Here is a 20,339-nt window from a genome sequence, read left to right on the forward strand (position 1 = left end):
AACAGGGGGTTGGACTGGATGATCTCCAGAGGTCCCTTCCAACCCTGCCCATTCTGTGACTCTGTGAAATGACCTGCTGCCAGAGGGAGATTCAAAGATGAGCATAGTAAGGCTGGGAAAAGGGGGGGGCTTGGTGTCAGACACCAATTTACAGCTCACCAGAGCTGAGCCTGTGCCTTAGTTTTGCTCTAGTGTAACTATGGGTACCTTCTTCTCTCTGCAGGCTGGGGAAGGTGACAGTTCCATGGGTTATAGATACTTTGGGGTTGGGTAGCATCCAGCCTAGATACTACTGGGACCTTCTTCACTGCTGGTGGGCACAGAAGTAGCACATAAATAACCTAGCTCCTGTTCCATATTTTGTGCTGATCATGCTTTGGCAAAGGATGTGGGTTGGGCGTAGTCAGAGGAAAGGACAGAATTGAGCCAGAGAAGTGGGTGGTTTCATTTCAACTTCTCAAACTCACAAAAGAAAAGACTGACAGTCCATCTGCCCAGTCCATAACAGGGCAGAGGTGGGCTTGGGTATCCCAGTCAACAGACCTTGTAGGGCTGCTCCATTCTTGAACTGCTCTGTGAGGTGGCCTCCAGAGGTGACATTTCTCACCCAGATGCCATGGGCTGGGACCTGTGGGTCAGGGAGATGGAGAGCCCGCTGGGTGCAGATGGCTGCTGGCTGAGTCAGAAGTGCAGGAGCAAAGCAGTGGAGTGTCTGGCAAACAAAGGAAGGAGCAAAAAGAAGGACCCACAACGTCCCTATGCAAAAGGCAAAATAAACCCATGGTGACCCAGATTTCCCTTATCTCACTTGGGGTGCATAGCAGAGGTTTGGGTCTTTCGTCACTCTGTGCTTCCTCTGCACTCAACCAGACACCAACAGCCTTCAACCTGGTGGTGGCCCTAGGAAATTGAGAGGTACCCGTAGAGTGGATTAAGGAGCCCTACTTTATTCTCAGTGCTCGAAACCCCAGGAACCATGCTGTCCTCGCAGCCTTGGCTTGTCATGAAACCTTCTCCAGGCACTCATGCTTTCTCTTCTGCTTGCTTTGCAGTGAGGGGGACTGGTGGCTGGCAAAATCCCTCAGCAGTGGGAGGAAAGGCTATATCCCCAGTAACTTCGTTGCACAAGTGGACACTTTGGAAGAGGAAAAGTAAGTGTGAAAGCTTAGGAATGGTGAACACTGCTGCAGTGTGCCATCTCTCAGAAAGCTATGGGAACAGCTTTACTTGCCAGCAGGAAGGTGTCACTGCTGGGCTGGAAAGCAAGAGGTCTTTCATCTTGTCCAACAATACTCCAAAAAGTTCAGGAGAAGTTTTAAGCACCATATGGGTGCGGAGCAGGAAGGATGAGGTTGCTGTGGGGAAAGCGGGCAAAGACTCCTGTCCCATTGATTGCACCCACCAAGGAAAACAAGGATTTGGGCGAGAGAACATAAACGTCCTATCTGCACTGGTAAATTAGCAGTGCCAAGGAGCATCCTCTGGCCCCACTGGGCCAGTCCACCCACACGCATAGTGTTAAACTTCCTAAGCCTCCAAGAAGGTATCCATATGTAAACTGGGAGTCACTCAGGAGTGTGCATTGATCCAGGTCTCAAATGTGCCAGGGACCACGCCAACAATTTAACGGGGCAGACAACCAAGTGCCAGTGCCCACTCACAGCACGGTGCTGTTTGTTTCATTAGCCCAGATGCAGACTTCATGTTTGGCTCCCTGCAAAGAAGATAGTAAGAAAGACTTGAGCCAAAAGGGTTTATTTTGCCTATAATATAAACAGAAGAAGAAGAAATTGTTTCCATGACTTACTCGCCTTTATGGCATTCAGCTATAAATTATCAGACCTGCTTGCAATCTCCTCTTGGAGGGAATCAACCAACATGGAATTCAGCAAATATTTAGCTGCACACAGAAATGTGGTTAAGATATAAATGCTCTTTGTATCCAAAGGGTGCACTTAAATGGCTGTGGGCACCCTATACTCAGCCTCCAGCTAACATATCTGCTGTATACACAGCCTGCCTGGGCACTGCTCAGGGCTCACCCACTTGCCAGGTGACCGATGGGTCCCTGAGTGCCTCAGAGTCTGTGTTCTGGCTGAGCTTGCACTTCTCTCGTGTACAGGCTATTGCACATATCATCTACTCTCTACCCTGGCTGAATTGCTAGGCTGTGAAACAAGCCCAAAGTGACCGAAATCTGGTGTTAATCTACTAAAAACAGTCTATTACTGCCATTTTCCAGCAGATAAAAAACCTATTTGCTGATAAAAATAAACCTCGGTTTCAGAATGTAATGGTAAAAAAGATTAACTAACTGGGAAAAATTTGATTTTTTTAAAAGCTTTTCTTTTTCAAGCAACAAATGTGCCTTTTCTGTTTCCCAGGTGGTATTTTAAAACTCTGAGCAGAAAAGATGCTGAAAGGCTGCTGTTGTCTTCTGGTAACAAAGTTGGCTCTTTCCTTGTTCGTGAGAGTGAAACCAGCAAAGGTGAGATCCACGGAGCAAGGGCAACTCCTCATTATTGCCATGGCTTGGAAAACCTTTCAGATCTGACTGCAAAGTTTAGTTGTGTCAGCTTTTCTTGGATCTGGATGGGAAAATTAATGCTTGCTGGGATCAGCAGTAGAAGTGAGCTGGAGGGTTTGGAGATCAAAGATTTGCTTATGATGCTACTCATATGTGTAGTTTAGGCTGTGGTAAGAGTGAGTCTTGTCACCACAGTTCATGGCAGAGATGCAGGAACACAGCTAATCAGGAAAGGCTTTCCAAAACAATGTGTAGGGGTTTTCTTTTCCTTTTCCTCCTAAGGAAATGTTACTTTTTTTGGCAAATGGAGATTATTCTTCACACTCTTGAAGAAGCTTTTCTCCAGTTTGCAGCAGAAACTTGCAGAATATTGAAAAAAGTCTTTTGGTGGAACATTTTCCCATAGGAAACATGTTTTTCCTGATAGTCTGCAGCAGGGGGAATTCATGTAAACCAGAACTTTTGGAAGGAGGTTGGACTTCATCCACTTTCCTTCCATATGAACATGTCTGGCTTTTGAAGACATGACCCGATGAGGATGGAAAGGGCAGAACATTGTGGTCACTTCCCTTGGGCAATGGATATGGCTATTAACAGTAATACTTTACTGTGTAATTGCAATTGCTTTGTTCTGTGCTGTTAATTTGTAGACAGCCTGGAAGCTAGTTTAGGTTGTCCCATGGGAATTTCATATTGTTTCTTTCCTACTTTTCTCTCCTTGCATCCTCTGGGCCAGAAGGTGTGTTTACAGCATGGATGAAACAGTGCTCACAGTTCTGCTCTGAACCAGCTCCACAGCATAGTTTGGGAAAGTACTTCAGTCTTGCTGTGTTTTGGTTTCTTTCCTGTGAAATGGACAGAGTCGTCTTTCTTTGCCACATTGGAAAAGGTGGTTTCTGTCTTCCTGATAGATCAGTATAGACTTGGAGCATCCCTCTGAAGTAGTATTGGACCTTCTTTCCCTTGGCTTGTTTCCCAAATGCTTCTGCAGGGCTCAGGCCAAACAGTAAGAGTGGAAACATAGGCAATCCTCCATTTTACGAGTTCTTGCCTACAGTAGCATCTCCCTCTTCCTTTCTTGTCTCCGTTTTCCCTCATTCACATGGGAGGTCTCTAAGGCAGTATCTGTTCCTACTTCAATGGCTACATCATTACCAGTAAATCAAATAGTGCCAGAGCCTGGATGTGACAGCCGGATCATCCACACAGTCTCTGTTCAGGTTTTGTCCTGGCATCAACTGGGAGCCATTCCCCATAGCTAATTTGAGTGCATTCACCCTATTTTGAGGCTGAGAGAGTTTTGTGGTGACCCCAGGACTAGAAAGCATGCTCTAGCATGGTGTAGCTTGCTCACAGATGTAGTCTGAGCCCTGGATGTGTTGCAGACCTGGATGTTTCAACCACCTCCAGCAGCAGGATTTGACAGAGGCAGTCAAACTGGAGTGCTGGTCTTGAACTGGTGTGGTATTTAGTGTGTTAAGTGGGGCAACAAGATGCTCATCTTCCTATAGCTCTCTCCCTCAGCCATCAGGCAAGGGTGCTGTGCTAGCATTATAACAGCCTTTTTTCCCCTGCCCCATCACTGGGCTCACCTCCACATGTCCCTACTGAGCTGATGCCAAGTAGGAGGGCCGCATTCCATGAGGATTTGCAGTTTTCAGAATTTTTAGGGAATATTCAGGTCAGGAAACATTGAAGAGACTTGTTTCTAAGCACTCTGCTTGTCACTTGCTTTGCTTGTATATTGGTTTCTCTGCTACCTTTGTGATGCCTTTGCAATGATCAGCCTTGGACTAGTCATCACATGTTGTTCTTGGTTCTCCCTTTCTGACTCTCCCTTTATTTTGCTGGGATATTTGGGTAGGTGGCATGACTATACATTGCACCCAGGAAGGGTAAGGAGCAACACATGTTCTATACACAAGCCCAGCAGACACTCATGCATTGTGTCTGAAGGTCTGGGAAGGAGCGATGTCCACACATGATCCTAGTCTTTGTGGCATCTCTAGGTGCCACACATGGATGGGATCAGAACTTTCCCTGCACTTGCTTGGGCAATTGCCTCCTACTACTGCTAGCCACGAGCTGCAAACTCAGGATGAAATAATTCCCTGCAGTCCTCTGGAGTGTGGGTGGGTCTAGGTCACACAGGGCTTGGATAGAGGTGTTGGAGTCCTGAGATTCAAGGAGAAATAACCAGGCTGGACCCAATTTTAATGCCCCGTCTCTGCTGTCTAGAAGCAGACTTAGCTGGAGATGTGTGATATTCTGCATTAGCAGATGGGGAGTGTTCCAGTCTGTGAAAGTCCCATATGAGTGCCAAATGGTCAGAGATCAGCTTCTGCTCTGAAATATTTCACCTGTGCCTTTTCTGATATTATGTCTTAAAATATGGCTGCTATTCTTTCAAACACCTCATCCTCTGAATCATCCTATGCCATCAGCTTCTACCTGAACACCCTGTGTTTCAGACTGCCTGAACAGCCATGGTGACACCATTTGATCCATGTTAACCATAGCTTCCTCCTCTCTAAAGAGAAAGGGAAAAGAGAAAGCCCCGCATGTCCAAATATGCTGTGAAGCCGAGTTCATTAATGTAAAGCACCCTGTGACCCACCACAAGATGTCCAGAGCAATGCCATGGAATTAACCCTGCCCTTCGAACCCCACAGATTCTTCCTGTTCTCTGCCTACACTGTGTGTATTTTCGTTCACTTTGCACATCATCAGCAACATTTGACCTTCAGGGCAAAGTGCTGAGCTGAGCTAAGGGCAGTACCACCATGCACTGGAGGGTGGTTGTCTCATACTGGGTTGTCTCAGCCCCAGCGGGATGCATTCTGCACCCTGCCTAAGAGCTGCAACTACTCATAGCCCATCCTAAGCACTGTCTCATTTTGCTCATGGTTAAAGACACAGAAACTGTAAACCTGAGGGCTTCTCTTTCAGCTAACAGTTGGCAGAGTCTGTGAAAGGCATGTTTAACATCCCGGGAAGATGGGTCCTTGTCAAGGCAGTGTGGGAAGCAGACCAGCAGTGAAATCATCAGTGGAGAGCTAGCCTTGCTGAAGCTGCTGGAAATAAACAAATCTTCCACCGAAGTAATAATCATTCTGAAACCTGCAGGAGCACAGCCACACAGCTGTGCCAAGTCACGAAATCCTGGCTCGCAGCAAGACTGGTGCGCCTGTGCTCCTGGCAGAAGGGACTTCACAGAGCTCAGCCACTGCATCCAGCTGAGCTCCTGGGCTTCCCATTGGGAAGGAGTTAAGAGCCTGATGAGACCTATAGGAACAGGAGATGCCACATGTGGTGGGACTCAGACTGAGATGCAGACACCAAAATGTAGATACCACACATGGCAGTTGCCTCAGCTCCCACTGTAGTCACTGGGGCTTGATTTGGTTGCCAAACTGAACAACTTGGAGCTATCTCCAGGTGCTCCACGAGGAGTTGTGGTTTTGCACCATACCTTCTAAGCCCATGCAGATGCCCCAGAGCATCTCAAGCAGTACCAGACACCTGTTCAGGTGACTGAATCAACCCTCGATATGTTATGAAGTTGAATCCCACCCTTACATCTTCTGTTACTCCGTCCCATACAGAACTTGCCAACCTTTGAACAGAAAGGACCTGAGACCCCTTGTAGGAGGGTCTGGGGATCCCAGACTCAGAACAGGAGGGTCTGACACCCAGAGCTGCCCAGGGCAAGATTTGGTTGTGCTCAAACTGCTCTGAGCTGGTGTCGAGTGCAGGTGTGGACCTCTGTGTGTCAGCCCAGGTCTGTGCTGGGATGTGATGTGGCACCATAGGACAGGCAAATGTCCCTTGTGGTTGAAGAACAAGAACTCCTTTTGGCCATCCTGGCTATCACCAGGGGAGACTGGGAGTCCTTCCTTCTGTATGGCTCCACGTAACTTTTTTCATTTGCTGCTGTTACTGGGAGAAGAGAGAATTTAAGCTTTTCAGCCCTAGTACTTTGCCTTTACGCTGCAGCTCCCCAGGGAACAGTAACCAGCCATGGGGGATGGTGGTGAAGGCTCTACCACACTCACTTAAGCAAACCAAACTCTGACATAACTTGAAATACAGTCGTTATCTCTAATGACAGAGTAAGTATTAACACTGGTAGTAGGCAGCTGATGAATTGGCTTGCAGGGTGCCCCAGAGCCACCTTTATTGCTGCATGCTGCACATCACTGGTTTGAAAGATGCAAGAGGGTTTAAAGGGGTCTGGAAATGAGGTCCTGCAGGAGAACAGGTGTTTTGGGTGCAACCACGCTAACACACAGATCAGGTCTCCTCTTTTCTGCTGACTGTCAGCCCCCCAGGCATCCACTCGCACACATGTTAGTCGTTAATTCCTGCGCTCCCTTCTGCAATGCTGTCTGTCATCAGTGAGGCTGGGTTCACCCCATGTTTGGTTCCTTCCTCTAGCAAGCCTTATGTCATACAAATCCCACACATGCCTAAGTCCAGGCATGCAAAGCATCCTCCTGGACTTGTGCTGTAGAAGCCCAGCTCTGATGGGCTGCAGCCTGGCCTGCATGTGATTTCAATCACTTTCAAATTCAAATAACATCATCATCCTTAAAAACAACAATAGAAGTTAATAATGATGATGACGATGATGATGATGGTGGTAATGATAATAATAATAATAATAATAATAATAATAATAACAATAATATTATTATTATTTGTAACTTAGGGCCACATAGGTACCACAAAGGAGCCAGAGTAGGTCTGGGGCCAAGTGCTAGGGATGTGGTCAATCAACTCTAGCACGATGTGCTAAGCACTGTGGACACAACCCCTAGCAACAGCTCTCTGCACCCACCAGGGACCAAAGATCACTCCCTGGGAAAGACATTTTCAGCTGTGTAGTGACCTTTGGCCACTGGGACATGGAGTGCAAAAAGGAGCCATTCCTTTGCCCTTTCCTTGAGTTTTTTGGTGCCCCATTGAAGATGCTTCAGGAATATTTCTCAGATGTCCAGCTGCAGGACTGATAGAGCCAAAAGTGCTTTTCAGTCTGTCTTCTGCCTGACACTCATGGTGAAGGAGTTTCAGAAGAACATCCTCTGTTGAGAAGGACCCCACCACACCAAGGCTATGTGCTTCCAGTCTTGAGGTTCCCTGGCTCTGCATTTAAACCAGCAAGTCTTCCTGAACATGATGCCACAATATCTCATAGTCTCTGCAGAAAGGGAGTCCCCCCAGAACAACCACTAGTAGTCGGAAAAGTTTTAGACTCTCCAAATTCTGCTTGTAAAGATTTATAATCACTGCAACAGAGAAAATACCCATAGAGGTGGCTTTCTGTTGCTTTTTAAAAATTGCAAATGTTTTTCAGCCATGGTGTAGGGAACTGCTGGTGCTGTGGTGAAAAAACATCAGACAGTGAGAATTATATGTTAGTAATCTTTTCCCTGACTTGTAGGATTAGGGTTTCAGAGTCACTGTGGAAGGTTCCACTTCTGCTTATGATCCTACATGACAGATACATACTTTTTAACATATATAGCCTTGCCTTTTCAAACATTAAAAAAGGCAGCCCATCAACCCCGTGTGACGTGTTAAGACTTTTAACAGCCCAGCAGGCTTGTAACAACTTTCTCTGGAAATACGATCCAGACAAAAGGAAAAAAAAAAAAAAAACACTGCTAAGCTGTATTGAAATTTATACGGACATAGGCTGGAAGCTGCTGCTCTGTAGCAACATCTAGTGATGGGTTTGTGTGCAAAAAACCCAGCCCCATGGTTTAAATTATAAATCTGCTCTAGGGAGAGGATAACAGGTTGGAGTGGTAGATCACTGAGTAGCTCCCTCAAGGTCAAAGGCACATGAATCTGGACGTGAATGTCTAGAAGTGGTTTAGCCACTGTCACAAGTTTATGGCTGAACAAGCCAATTCTCCTGAATCCCCCTTCTGTACCTCCTTCTGTACCTCCTGGCTGAACCACTGACCTTGGCACAAGGGTTATAGGGGATAAGAGAGACATGGGGACCTTGGATAATGCTGAGAAGGGACACATATCTCTTGACCTTATCTCTCCCACTAACCAAAATTCTGGTTGTGCTGGTGGGGTGGTTCAGCTCCTTGCCAGTCCTGTGTTTCTACAGACCGGTGAGCCTGCAGTCAATTGTTTCATGAGATGAGATGACAGGGTTGGCAGAGCTCAGATGGGAGATAGAGAGCTATGACAAGACCATCATGACCTAAGGAGTACCTGGTTGTTCTGGCTGGAGATGTGCTATTGATTACCTATGAGTATTGAAAATTGATAATATATTGATGTGCTATTGCTTCTTTGGGGCTGTTGGCCACAGCACACGCACGTCTTAGCAAAGCCTTGGCAGGCTCAGTTAAGCTCTGATGAACCTTTATCCTCTCCACTTGCCTTGGAGAGAGGGAAGTTTGTAGCTTTGCAGCCTGGTGGGGCTTGACCTGAGAAAGCATCAGCAAGAGCTGGCATATCTGCAGGTGTCTGCAGCTGTAGGCAGCCAAGGAAAGAGGAGGTGGCTAGTCCCTGAGTAGGGTGCTGCTTGTCCTCACAGCTCCTTCTTCTACTCATTCTCCAGGTGCCTATTCCTTGTCTGTGAGAGACAGCGACTCTGCTCATGGGGACATCATCAAGCACTACAGGATTCGCTCCTTAGATGGTGGGGGGTATTACATCTCCCCCAGGATGACTTTTGCCAACCTGCCAGAGCTAATCCAGCATTACAGCCGTAAGTTGTTTGCCTTCCCTAATGAGTATGTCTCCTAGCATGTGAACAGAGGGAGAACAGGTTTACCAGCCACCACCACCACTTCATCCACTCTCATGGGCCAGGTGTGCTCCCCCAAGCAGGCCTTGGGCACCTTGTTCTGCTTTTTCATCGTAGGGCATTGTGAGGGTGAGCTCTGCCCACAGCCCTGTAACCAGGGAGTGTGTCCTATCAGGAAAGGAAAGAGGGAATGCTGAAGGGATGTGCAGGAGGGATGTTTCAGAAGCAGCATTTGGACTAGCTGGGCAGGAGAATTTGCTCCTCTGTGGCTCCCTTTGAGCTTTTTTCTTTCTTTTTTTCCATTCTGGTGCCTTGATCCCTGCAGCTGAAACATTTGTGTGGTTGTGGATGTTTCCCATGGGTTGACTTTTTCCTGGCATGTGTAGATGGAGGAGGAGGTTAGCTCTGGCATCTCACTGAACTGTCCTGTGCTTCGTCCTCATGCAGAGAAAGGGGACGGCCTGTGCCAGCGACTCACAGCTCCCTGCATATCCCTGATTCCCCAGAGACCCTGGGCACAGGATGAATGGGAGATCCCACGGGAGTCTCTGAAGCTTGTGAAGAAACTTGGCAGTGGGCAGTTTGGGGAAGTGTGGATGGGTAAGTATAATTCCCTCCACCCCCCCCACCCCCCCTGCAACCCTTCTGCCCCCCATCCCCCCCTCTCCCCATTCCAGGAAAGAAATATATAAACAAAGGAGACACAAAGCCCTTTTTCCCTAAGGCACAACTAGTCTGAGCATGGGCATTCTAACGTATAAACACATATTTATGCGTACACACAGAGCAGTAGATGCCGTACTGCTTGGAAGGAGCAGACAGGTTGTGTTTGCACAGATGAGTAGTTGAGCATGGGTTTCACGGGCTGGATACATGCAATGGGTGCTGAAATAACTATATATTAATCTCCTGAGACACGCTTTCATTCTTCCTGGGAATCCTGGGCACGAGTGTAGGATCCTAAATGACACACAGCAGGGTACCTGGGTGACACTATCCTACTTTTTCTGCTTCCCTGTTCCATTTTATAACCCAGATACAAAACCCTTATGCCTTCCTGCCCACTGCTAATCCGTGGGAAAGGAAGTGGGTGATCTCAGCCTCCTTCGCTGTCCTCGTTGTGGTTGCCCGTTCCCTTGGCAATCGAGATTGTGGACAGGACCAGACTGAGTTGATGTCCTGACTGCAGAGTCCTGGCTTGTTTAATGGCATTTGGAGTATTTGAGAATCCAGCTGGCAGGAGGCCCTAGGCCTTTCACCCAGAAAGAGTCTTGCAGGACTGTGAGGACTGCGTGAGGATGGGCTCATTGCATGGGCGTCCACCATCCAGAGCAGGGATGATCCTTGATGAAGCCACAAGGACTGACAGTTGTATCGTGTCTCTCCCTTCTCCTCTCATGCCTGGCTGGTTGCTCAGAGCCCACTGGCACTGAGGTTTACCATGAATTTCTTTCTGAGAGATTGAAAGCTGTTGCTGTGGCTTTCTGCTCCCTGATCCACAAGCTCTTCTGTTCTTTATTGCACAGCTTGATAGAGCTCATAGAGAGGCTGAAATTCCTCAGTGCATCATTATCTCTCTGCAGGCTATTACAAGAACAACATCAAGGTAGCTGTGAAGACCATGAAGGAGGGCAGCATGGACCCTGATGCCTTCTTGGCAGAGGCAAACTTGATGAAGAGGCTCCAGCATAACAAATTGGTCCGGTTGTATGCGGTAGTGACAAAGCAGCCGATCTACATTGTGACAGAGTACATGGCCAACGGTAAAGAGCCCCACTGAGTTTTTTGTTGGGTTTCTGCAAAATCAGATCAATGAGCCAGCTGGTACACCCTGTGCATAACACTGGTGGGGATGAGGGCATTGTACTAGATCTGTAAGCAGAAGGACTAAGTGATCCAGAAGTTTGTTTGTAGGACTGGAAGGGACTTCCTGGGTGTTGAAATCCTGCCTCTTGTGGTCTCCTATTTCATAGACTACTTCACAAAATAGTGATGCTCCATTTGAAAAGTATTTAAAGTTCTCATCTCCACTGTCCCTACTGGAAGTTTGTTTCAGATTCTTACTTACTTCTCTCATGGTGAAATTTTCCTCTCTTTTGCCCCTCATATATAAAGGCTTTAAGTGATGAATGCTCAGCTGTTTGCAAAATTCTGTGCAAAATACAAGGGAGAAATGGGCTGCATTTGGGAACTTTCCTAATGGAAGATGCTCCAGCAGACACCCATTGTGGTTCCTCATATTTTCTCTAGGATGCCAGCAGATTTGTTGCATATATATTCCAAGCAGCACCGGGGAAAGCAGGTGTATAGACTTACTCAGAAGAGTTACAGCGGTCTCTTCTCTTTTGCAGGGTGTTTACTAGATTACTTGAAGTCAGAAGAAGGAAGCCAACTGAATCTCTCAAAACTCATTGATATGTCTGCTCAGGTTAGTGAACAGTCTCTAGGAAGCAGACTCAATATCATGATGTGTTATCGCCTCGGTGAAATCCTTGAAGTCTGTCAGAGCGTTGATTTCCTGGAGAAAAACAGCACCTCCTGGTGTGCTCTCTTAGGGTTTCTCTCTCAGCCCTCCGTGTTGATGTGCATGTCAGCTCAGCAATGCCCTACCGTCCTTAGGACAGCCTCTGGGGAACTTAGTACAGTGCTAGAGAACTGGGGTTTAGGTTTGGGGTTTGGTTTGGTTTGTTCTTCTGGCTTGTTGAGAAGGAAAATTTTTTTCTCTTTTTTCAAAAGGAAGAAAAAGCTCAACAAAGAGACTTTCAAAGTAAAGACATGCTGGCTTTCAGCAGTCTTCCTTTCTGATGATTAGGCATAAAGGCTGTTCTGACCCTCAAATCTGGGAATATTGCCTCTTCTGAGAACAAACTTTTACATTTGTAGGGTTGTTTCCTGCTAAGCATCCCCAGGCTGTAAATGTTAATAGTTGCATTTCAGTCCGGAAGTGCATCTAAACTCAAACAGGTCAAAGTTAGGGAAACTGCAAGCAGAGTCGCACCACCAGAGAAGCTGTGGATGCCCCACCCCTGGCAGTGTTCAAGGCCAGGCTGGATGGGGCTTGGAGCAACCTGGTCTAGTGGAAGGTGTCCCTGCCCATGGCAGCGGGGTTGGAATTAGATAACTTTACAGTGCTTTCTAACCCAAACCACTCTATAATTCTGTGGTTCAATGATCTTGGCCACAAGTTGTACATGAAGGATGAGATTGGCAAAGTCACTCCACTTTGGTCCTAGCCAGTCTGGCTCACCCAAAGCAAAGTTAGGTTAATTTTTGAAATACTGGGGAAAAAAATGTAAAGCATCAGCATCGTGGCTGAATACAGCTGTTTTGATGTTCAGGTCTAGAATTTACACAAAAGATCACTCAGCCTTTCTGAGTCAAAGTGATCCTGAGCAAACAACATGTAAAAGATGACCACCTGGTTCCAGCCATCATACAGAGTTATTTTGTAATGTATTAACAACAGGAGAATCTTAATATTTGAGTAAATGTTATATGAAAGCAGATTTTCCTTCTTGCTTTAACCAGGATGAAAATATTTAAATACTTTAAAGCAGTATCCCCATCTGTCATTTTTATTTTCCTCTGCAGCCCTATGAAGGGTGCAGAGGAACATGTTTCAGTGTCTTCCCTCTTCACTACTGGTATATCTTCCCTATCTGCAACTTTATCTTTGTTGTCTGTGAGAGGTTATGGAGCCAAGTGTAACCTCCCTGTTTAATATCTTTCCCTTCCTTCCTTCCTTCCTTCCTTCCTTCCCTCCCTCCCTCCCTCCCTCCCTCTATCCTTCTTTCTTAATCTTCCCACTTCCCACCTTCCCTTTTTCATTCTTTCATCCTTTCTCTTGAAAGTTATAGCCTGTGGTTTGTTTTAAATTCCCATTGATAAGCAGAATGGTCCAAATCCATCCATATTACAAAGCCCTTGGGTTTGGTGGGAGCAGTACCCCAGAAATTGGCTTGATGTGTTTCTATGTAAGAGGCAAGTGCTTGTAGCCAGAGTAATCTGCACTCAGGTATAATCACAGGGGTGACTCAAAGCAAAGCTGCTGGCCAACACTGTGCCCAGCTTTGAGGCAGGGACAGCAGATGTTAAGAGTACTCATACATTTATTTAACACATTATAACTTGCATTGAGCACGTGGAGTAATGAAGCATTTCCAGGCAGGTGGGTGGAAGCATCTGGGGAGAGCTCAGTGATCTTCTCTGTCCCAGGCACGAGTGTGTATAGGTCTGACAACACACTGGCCACAGGAACCCCTGGGAGAAACCTATCCCAGGGCAACTTCATGTACCCAAGCCTCCTCTCTGAGTTCAGGGATGAAGCCTTGGATGTGATTGCATGGCATGGCCTCAGGTGGCCAGAAACCCATCCACTACAATGGTCAAACAGTCCCCACAGTGGACATCATCACCAGGGTTGAGCAATTGCCTGTGGACATCACCTCTTTATAGGCACCTGGAAACACTCACCCACCCCTCACACCCCTCTCACATCCCTCCACCCTCTTTGCAGGATCCTGCACCATGCACCACTTCCAGGACCAGGATAGTTGAACACAGACCAAACCAATACACCCCAACAATATAATAACCCACAGAAGCCACCTGCAGCACATGGGGTAGGAAGGATTTTGCCCATCCCTCAAGGCATGGGCTTCAATTGGAAGGACAGCTTTCATCACTACCCCTCCCACACCAGCACCACCTCCCCAGTGCAGGGATTCAAGCACTCACTGGGTAGCTCTGGAAGGAGGAGGAGGAAAAGAGCAGTCCCTCGAGCTATTTTGCAGTCTGTTCATCTGAGGTGTCAGGATGACATAACAGCCCAACAGGCACCCAGTCCTCTTGAGTCCAATAGCATCCGTTGGAGTTAAAATGACAACTGTCTGGGCCGATGCACTTGACCCTGTGGTCAGTCTTGAGGGTACATGCTCAACAGCACAGCTGGAACGGGCCCATCACTGGGTACTATCTCATTAACATCAGGACAGGAAATTACATCAATTCTTCCATTTTCCACCACAGCAAACAGCACTTGCGCTGAAGGGGTGTTGACACAGGTTAGAAATGCAGCTTTGGAAAGTATGTGTTAGTATCCTGTTTAAAACCACATGTAAGTTGAGATGCTGATGTGAATCTGTATGGAATGGAAAATTGCTCTGCCCTCACCCACAGATGCATAAAAGCTTTAATAGGTACTAACCATTGTTAGCAGGGGTTGCATGCATCCACTCACTCTCCTGTCAAATGCCTAACCCAAATCTGAGGCTCAACTGATAGAGCAACTTTGCAATCTCTGTTTTCTACATCCCCCTGCACCCCACAATAAAACATTGCAGCCTACGTTTATAGAGGTTCATCACACACCAGGCACCTGCCCAGTGCTGCTCCCTGCTCTGAGGACCTAAACATTGCAAGATGATCTTGGGAGCAAGAACCTCCCAAAGTGAAGTTTGGAGGTGGTTGAAGAAGGCAGCACGTGCCCAGGACAGGGCATTTCTCCAGGGACATACTCTCTATCCCAGTCATGTTTCTATGGGTATCTGGGTTTTCTACTCTAATGCATCCTGTAGGTATCAGAGGGGAGAACTGTCTTGTGTCCTGGGTCCTAGTCTGGTCTCTGTTTTATTGTGGAGGGATCTCCAGGGGTCTCCTCCCCCCAAAAAAAACAGATCAGTGAGGGATAACAGAGGAGGATGCTGAAAAACATCTAGTTCTCCTCCTAGATCTAGACTTTTCCACTGTGACTGAGGGACAGACTAGTTCCTTGTGGTTGTTTTTTTTTTTTATTTTTTTTAATTCACGTATTTAACCTGGAGCGTTTGCGATTAAAATCCCAACTAGAGAGGAAAGTCATGTGGCAGAAACTGGGATTCCAGTGATGTGGTTTCAGGTTTGCTTCAGCTTTCTGCATCTCGCTGAAGCCACAACTCACAGCTGTAACTTCTGAACAAAACAGAGGGTGATGCTTCTGTTCTGCTTGACTTGTCTGCTTAAAGCTTTGGGTGGCCGGATGTACGCTGGTAGAGCTGAACATGTGCACACATACACGGGCAGTATCTATTTATTTATGTATGTATGTATGTCTACCTGTTTGGCTGTCTGTTGATCTATCCATCCATCCATCCATCCATCCATCCATCCATGAGGCATGTATGCATGTCCATGCACATGGAGGCATGTGAGCAACCCTGTATGCATGCTGTGCTTTTGCAAAGGTGGGTAAGATGAAATCAAGTGAACTTGTTGTCATGAGGAGGTAACTGATGTAGGTGGACTCTTCCTCCTCTCCTAGGTGGCAGAGGGAATGGCATACATCGAGCGCATGAACTCCATTCACCGTGACTTGAGAGCCGCCAACATCCTTGTCTCAGAGACGCTCTGCTGCAAAATTGCTGATTTTGGCCTGGCCAGGATCATCGAGAACGAATACTTGGCACAAGAAGGTGGGTATCGTTCCCAGCATTGCCTCACCAACACATTACCCTTATCTCTAATTCTTTTGCCACACAGACATGCCAAGATATTGGGCATCCAAGGGCTGGACTGGGACCAGGCACAGGGCAGCACTGCCAGTGGCATGAGACCAGAGCCTCCACTGCTGCTGTTGTCAGCGCTCAGGCAGCAGGCACAGGGCAAAAGAGCCAGGTATTGGGTCCTAGGAGAAGCAGCAGCACCTGAGGACAATAAAGAGCAAGTGAGGTTTGCAGAGGGAAATGAGAAAAAAAGTCTTTTGGCACTGTTTGGGGGAGTCCTGCTGAATCTCAGGTTGTCTTACTGGAGAAATTCGACCTCCGCTAAATGAAACCTGCTGCCTGTCCCTGCGTGTCCACAGTGAGTCAGTCTGAAGGGAAGGAAATAGCATTGTAACTTGGCCATCGCATTGCAGAGGGGAGCGGGAGCCACGAATCTGGACCCAAGTGCAGTTTCCAGATGTCACAGGCAAACAGCCCAGATCAGATCAGGTCCCTTCCATAACAGAGGGACAACTTACAAAACGTGGGAGAAAGTTTGCAGCTTGGTAGGTGTTTCTCAGGGGAACAGAGTACCTTGAGCATCTGAAAAAAAACCCGAATAAAAAAGGCATTAAAAAAATATATTTCCCTTTTAAATGTGAAATTTCTTTATTAATCCACCTGCAAAGCCAAGCTTCTTGCTGGGACTGAGTATCTGAACTCATGGTGAACAGGAGAGCATGACCATGAGAGGTACCGACTGGTTTGGCTGGTGCAGAGGTCTGTCTACAGACATTTGACAACAGGGTTAAGGCGATTAAGTCAAATTCCTCTGGTGGCAGCTTTGTCTTTGTACTTTCTCTGTACTGACTTCTGATTCTGAGGTCAATTCTGAGATCGTGTCACTCAGATTGCAAAGAGACTTCATAGAGCATCAGGGAAACAAACAGAAATGAGTGAAATAAAACAATTAAGTCTAGCTTAAATGGCACTTACCAGAAGATTTTAAAATTTTGGAAATCTGTCATCCTCTAGAGTTGGGATGAAGCTAAAATTCCCTATAAAAATATGCTGGGGAAAGCAAATTGAATAGATTTATTTTTTTCTTATAAGATAGGAAACTTTTCTTTCACTTTCATAGAACCATAGGATGGTTTAGGTTAGAAGGGACCTTAAAGACCATCTCGTTCCACTCCCCCTGCCATGGGCAGGGACACCTTCCACTAGACCAGGTTGCTCAAAGGCCCTTCCAGCCTGGCCTTGAGCACTGCCAGGGATGGGGCACCCACAGCTTCTTCTGGCAACCTGTGCCAATGCCTTACCAGCCTCACAGTAAAGAATTTCTTCCTAATATCTAATTTATATGTACCCTATATCATTATAAAGCCATTCCCCCTTGTCCTACCACCACATGTCTCCCTGGAGCCTTCTCTTCTCCAGGGGCTGAACAACCCCAACTCTCTCAGCCTGTTTTCATAGGAGAAGTGTTCCCAATTTGCTGTCCCAAAATACTTTATGATACAAATTATACCCATTCCAAGATATAAAACTATTTCAAAGTATTAAAAGCTGGCAAATGTAATTTGTAAAATTTCATGAAAGGTTACTGTGAGATTGCTGCATTTTTTAAGGCACTTTTTAAAGGCATTTTTTATCCATAAGAGAAGTTTTAGTGAAATCAGTATAATTCTGTTAACATACCCAAAGGAGCTACATTTCCAGTGGAAAACAGTTCCTATCAGCATTTTTCCAGCTAGTTTTAATCTGAAATAACAACTTCCCCTCTATCTACTTTGAACAATTTTCACTTCATAGATTGCATTTCCAAGCCTCGGCAGCCTACTTGTCAGAGTATGATGTGCAAGAACAAAGGCAGTTATTTCACACACTACATTTTGGCTTTCAGTCCTGAAGGGATATCTACAAATAAAAATGTGGTTTCCTCTGCAGTCCTTAACACATTCAGTTCCTGCTTAAAGTGGTTTGGGGTGAGGTTTTTTTGGCCTTAGCTAAACAGAAATTGCAATCTTATGGTCATTGTTGTCTACAGTGTGCAAAACAAGAATTTGGGAGACAAAGTAAAATGAGATTTCTTTTGGTTTTAATATACATAGGCAGCTTTAAGAACTGGAAAAATAGTATTTGCTGTATTGATTATACACTTTTGCTGAAAACAGCCCCCTTCCAATGAGTGATTTTATACAGAATATGATCCTACTGTTGTTGCCTGCTAATAAAGCCACTGGAGGCATTGACTTTGAATAGCACAGACACAGAGTTTGGGCTACAGAAACCCACTGATCCCACACATCAGGTTGCTACCTGAAGAGAGATGGGTCTCTGACGAGAGCTGCTTGGTGCCCAAGGGCTGCGGTAGGCATTGCTGATCCCAGCATCACGACCTGGGCACGCATGGCAGTGGTCAGCCGTCCATGCTACCATTCCTGGCTCCATTCCTGAGATCCCATTGCTGAACATGTAAGAGACTCAAAGGTGCTCTAATACTGTGGATTCGTCTAACTTCATCAGTAAAAATGTTTACCTAGAGTTTTTTAATATGCATATTATCAGTTACCTAAGGCATTATGCTTTTTTCATTATTTGGCCTCCTCGTATCAGTACCTATGGTTGTTTATAAGTATATACATGTGAATAATTTTTTTAAGATGAAATAGCCTTGAATGCAATGGAGAAAGAATGAAGAAAGGCAAAGACATGCCAGGTAGAAATGACCTTTTATTAAAAGCAGGAGATAGGCAGCAATTGCCTTATCTCCCTAACTCCATGGTTTGTTCAGTAAGTCCCATCACAGCCCCCTAATACAGCCAACAGCCCTCAGGACCCCAGGCTAGGTTTGGGGAGCTGCTCACCCATGTCTGTGGGAGCAGAGGGAGATGCTGTACCTCCATGAGCTATTTCCCTTTCTTTCTTCCAAACAGGTGCCAAATTCCCAATCAAATGGACGGCGCCAGAGGCCATTAACTTTGGAGTTTTCACCATCAAATCTGACGTGTGGTCTTTTGGCATCCTCCTGACAGAAATCGTAACCTATGGCAGGATCCCTTACCCAGGTACAGCGCACTGTGAATACAGGATGAGTGTGCATCGACTTCAAAACATCTAAAAAGTTTTGAAGGCACATACCCAAGTGTGCACATGTGTGCCCAGACACACATGCTTGTCTATCCATGGGAGCCTTTCCTAGGCTCCCACGAGCCTCCAGTATAACCGTGCAAGGCAAAACTTATAGAGGGGAGTCAGGGAGGGGACAGAGGGGTGGAGGGGGGAGTGCAACCCTGAGGAAGGGGTGGTTCCCAGGTATGGCTCAGCATTGCAGTCCCTCATACCCTCCAGCTCTGCCTGGATGTGAGCTACTGGGGAGCACTGAGCTTCACCCCCAGGGTGCTGAATAACTCCTGATGGTCTGTGTTTCCTCCCAGGGATGACCAACCCTGAGGTGATTCGCAACCTGGAGCGGGGCTACCGCATGCCCTGTCCGGACATGTGCCCTGGCGAACTCTACAGTATCATCCTGAAATGTTGGCGAAACAAACCTGAGGAGCGACCAACCTTTGAGTACCTGCAGTCAGTCCTTGAGGACTTTTACACTGCCACAGAGAAGCAGTACGAGCCGGAGCCTCTGCAGTAAGCCACCGTCCCACCAGCACCTGGGGACAGATCTGGAGGAAAGCCACCATCCAGTGATGGCTCATTTCAGGCTTTTCCCTTTCTCCTATGTGCCACCAAAATGCATTTGGAGATGGGGAATGAGGAGGGACATGAGGGAGGTGGATGCTGCCAGCTCTGTGGTTATCATGGAGACTAAAGTGGTGGCTGAGAGCTGGCACAGCTCCTTCCTCATCCGCCTGGGAGGTCTGTACCCACTTTGCAGACATCATCTCTGCCATGAAGGACAGCAAAATCCCTTGTGACCCACCTGGACCAGAAAAGCCCCTCAGCCCTGCAACTGCAGCCCCTGGAAGAGGGGACCATAGTCAGGGTGAGGGTATGGGGGTGCACAATCTCTCCCCGGCCTTCTGATGTCACTGCCTGCAATACTACAACCCCCGTCAATCCACGGACAGGGGTGGGAACACGTTCTGTCTGCGCCTCCTTGGGTCACACACCAGGCCCCCAAGCTCTGGAGCGATCTCTTCAGGTGGTGCCATCCCTCTGCCCCAAGTCAATAATAAAGAACTGGATACAAGCATTTCCTGTTTCTTTATTTGGGTGTCAGGGTGAGAACGGGTGCCTGTGCTTCCCATGCCCACCCCAGCCCATGGAGGAGAAGGGGTGAGGCCATGGGGCTCTCCGGGCAGTGCGGGGTGATGCTGGGGTGGTACCCCGGGCGGGAAGGGGGGATGCCTGGGGGGGCACGTCACCGACCGGCACAGCCAGCTCTGGAGAGATGTTCGCGATGTGGCCACGAGATGTCCCTCCTTCCCTGCTTCTGGGTGGGAGTTAAAGTATCTATATTACAAGATCTCTAAAAAAATACACACACCTCGCCCCTTGCTTTGCTTGAGCTCTTCACTGCACAAGCCCCTGATGCAGCATCAGCTCATCATGCCAGTCCCAC

General features: G+C 47.1%; 1 protein-coding gene across 1 annotated transcript in view; it reads left to right on the forward strand.

The window, feature by feature from the left end:
* Positions 1 to 19,970, forward strand: part of BLK (BLK proto-oncogene, Src family tyrosine kinase) — a 45,755-nt gene extending 25,785 nt beyond the window's left edge. The window contains exons 5-13 of the mRNA XM_027785513.2: positions 1,053 to 1,151; positions 2,385 to 2,488; positions 9,114 to 9,263; positions 9,750 to 9,902; positions 10,886 to 11,065; positions 11,654 to 11,730; positions 15,601 to 15,751; positions 18,700 to 18,831; positions 19,201 to 19,970. Coding sequence (XP_027641314.1) covers positions 1,053 to 1,151; positions 2,385 to 2,488; positions 9,114 to 9,263; positions 9,750 to 9,902; positions 10,886 to 11,065; positions 11,654 to 11,730; positions 15,601 to 15,751; positions 18,700 to 18,831; positions 19,201 to 19,409 — 1,255 coding nt within the window. The 3' untranslated portion in view covers positions 19,410 to 19,970. The remainder of the gene's footprint in view (positions 1 to 1,052; positions 1,152 to 2,384; positions 2,489 to 9,113; positions 9,264 to 9,749; positions 9,903 to 10,885; positions 11,066 to 11,653; positions 11,731 to 15,600; positions 15,752 to 18,699; positions 18,832 to 19,200) is intronic.
* Positions 19,971 to 20,339: the final 369 nt, after the last annotated feature.

Source organism: Falco peregrinus, chromosome 7 (assembly GCF_023634155.1).
Source record: "Falco peregrinus isolate bFalPer1 chromosome 7, bFalPer1.pri, whole genome shotgun sequence".
Taxonomy (NCBI): domain Eukaryota; kingdom Metazoa; phylum Chordata; class Aves; order Falconiformes; family Falconidae; genus Falco; species Falco peregrinus.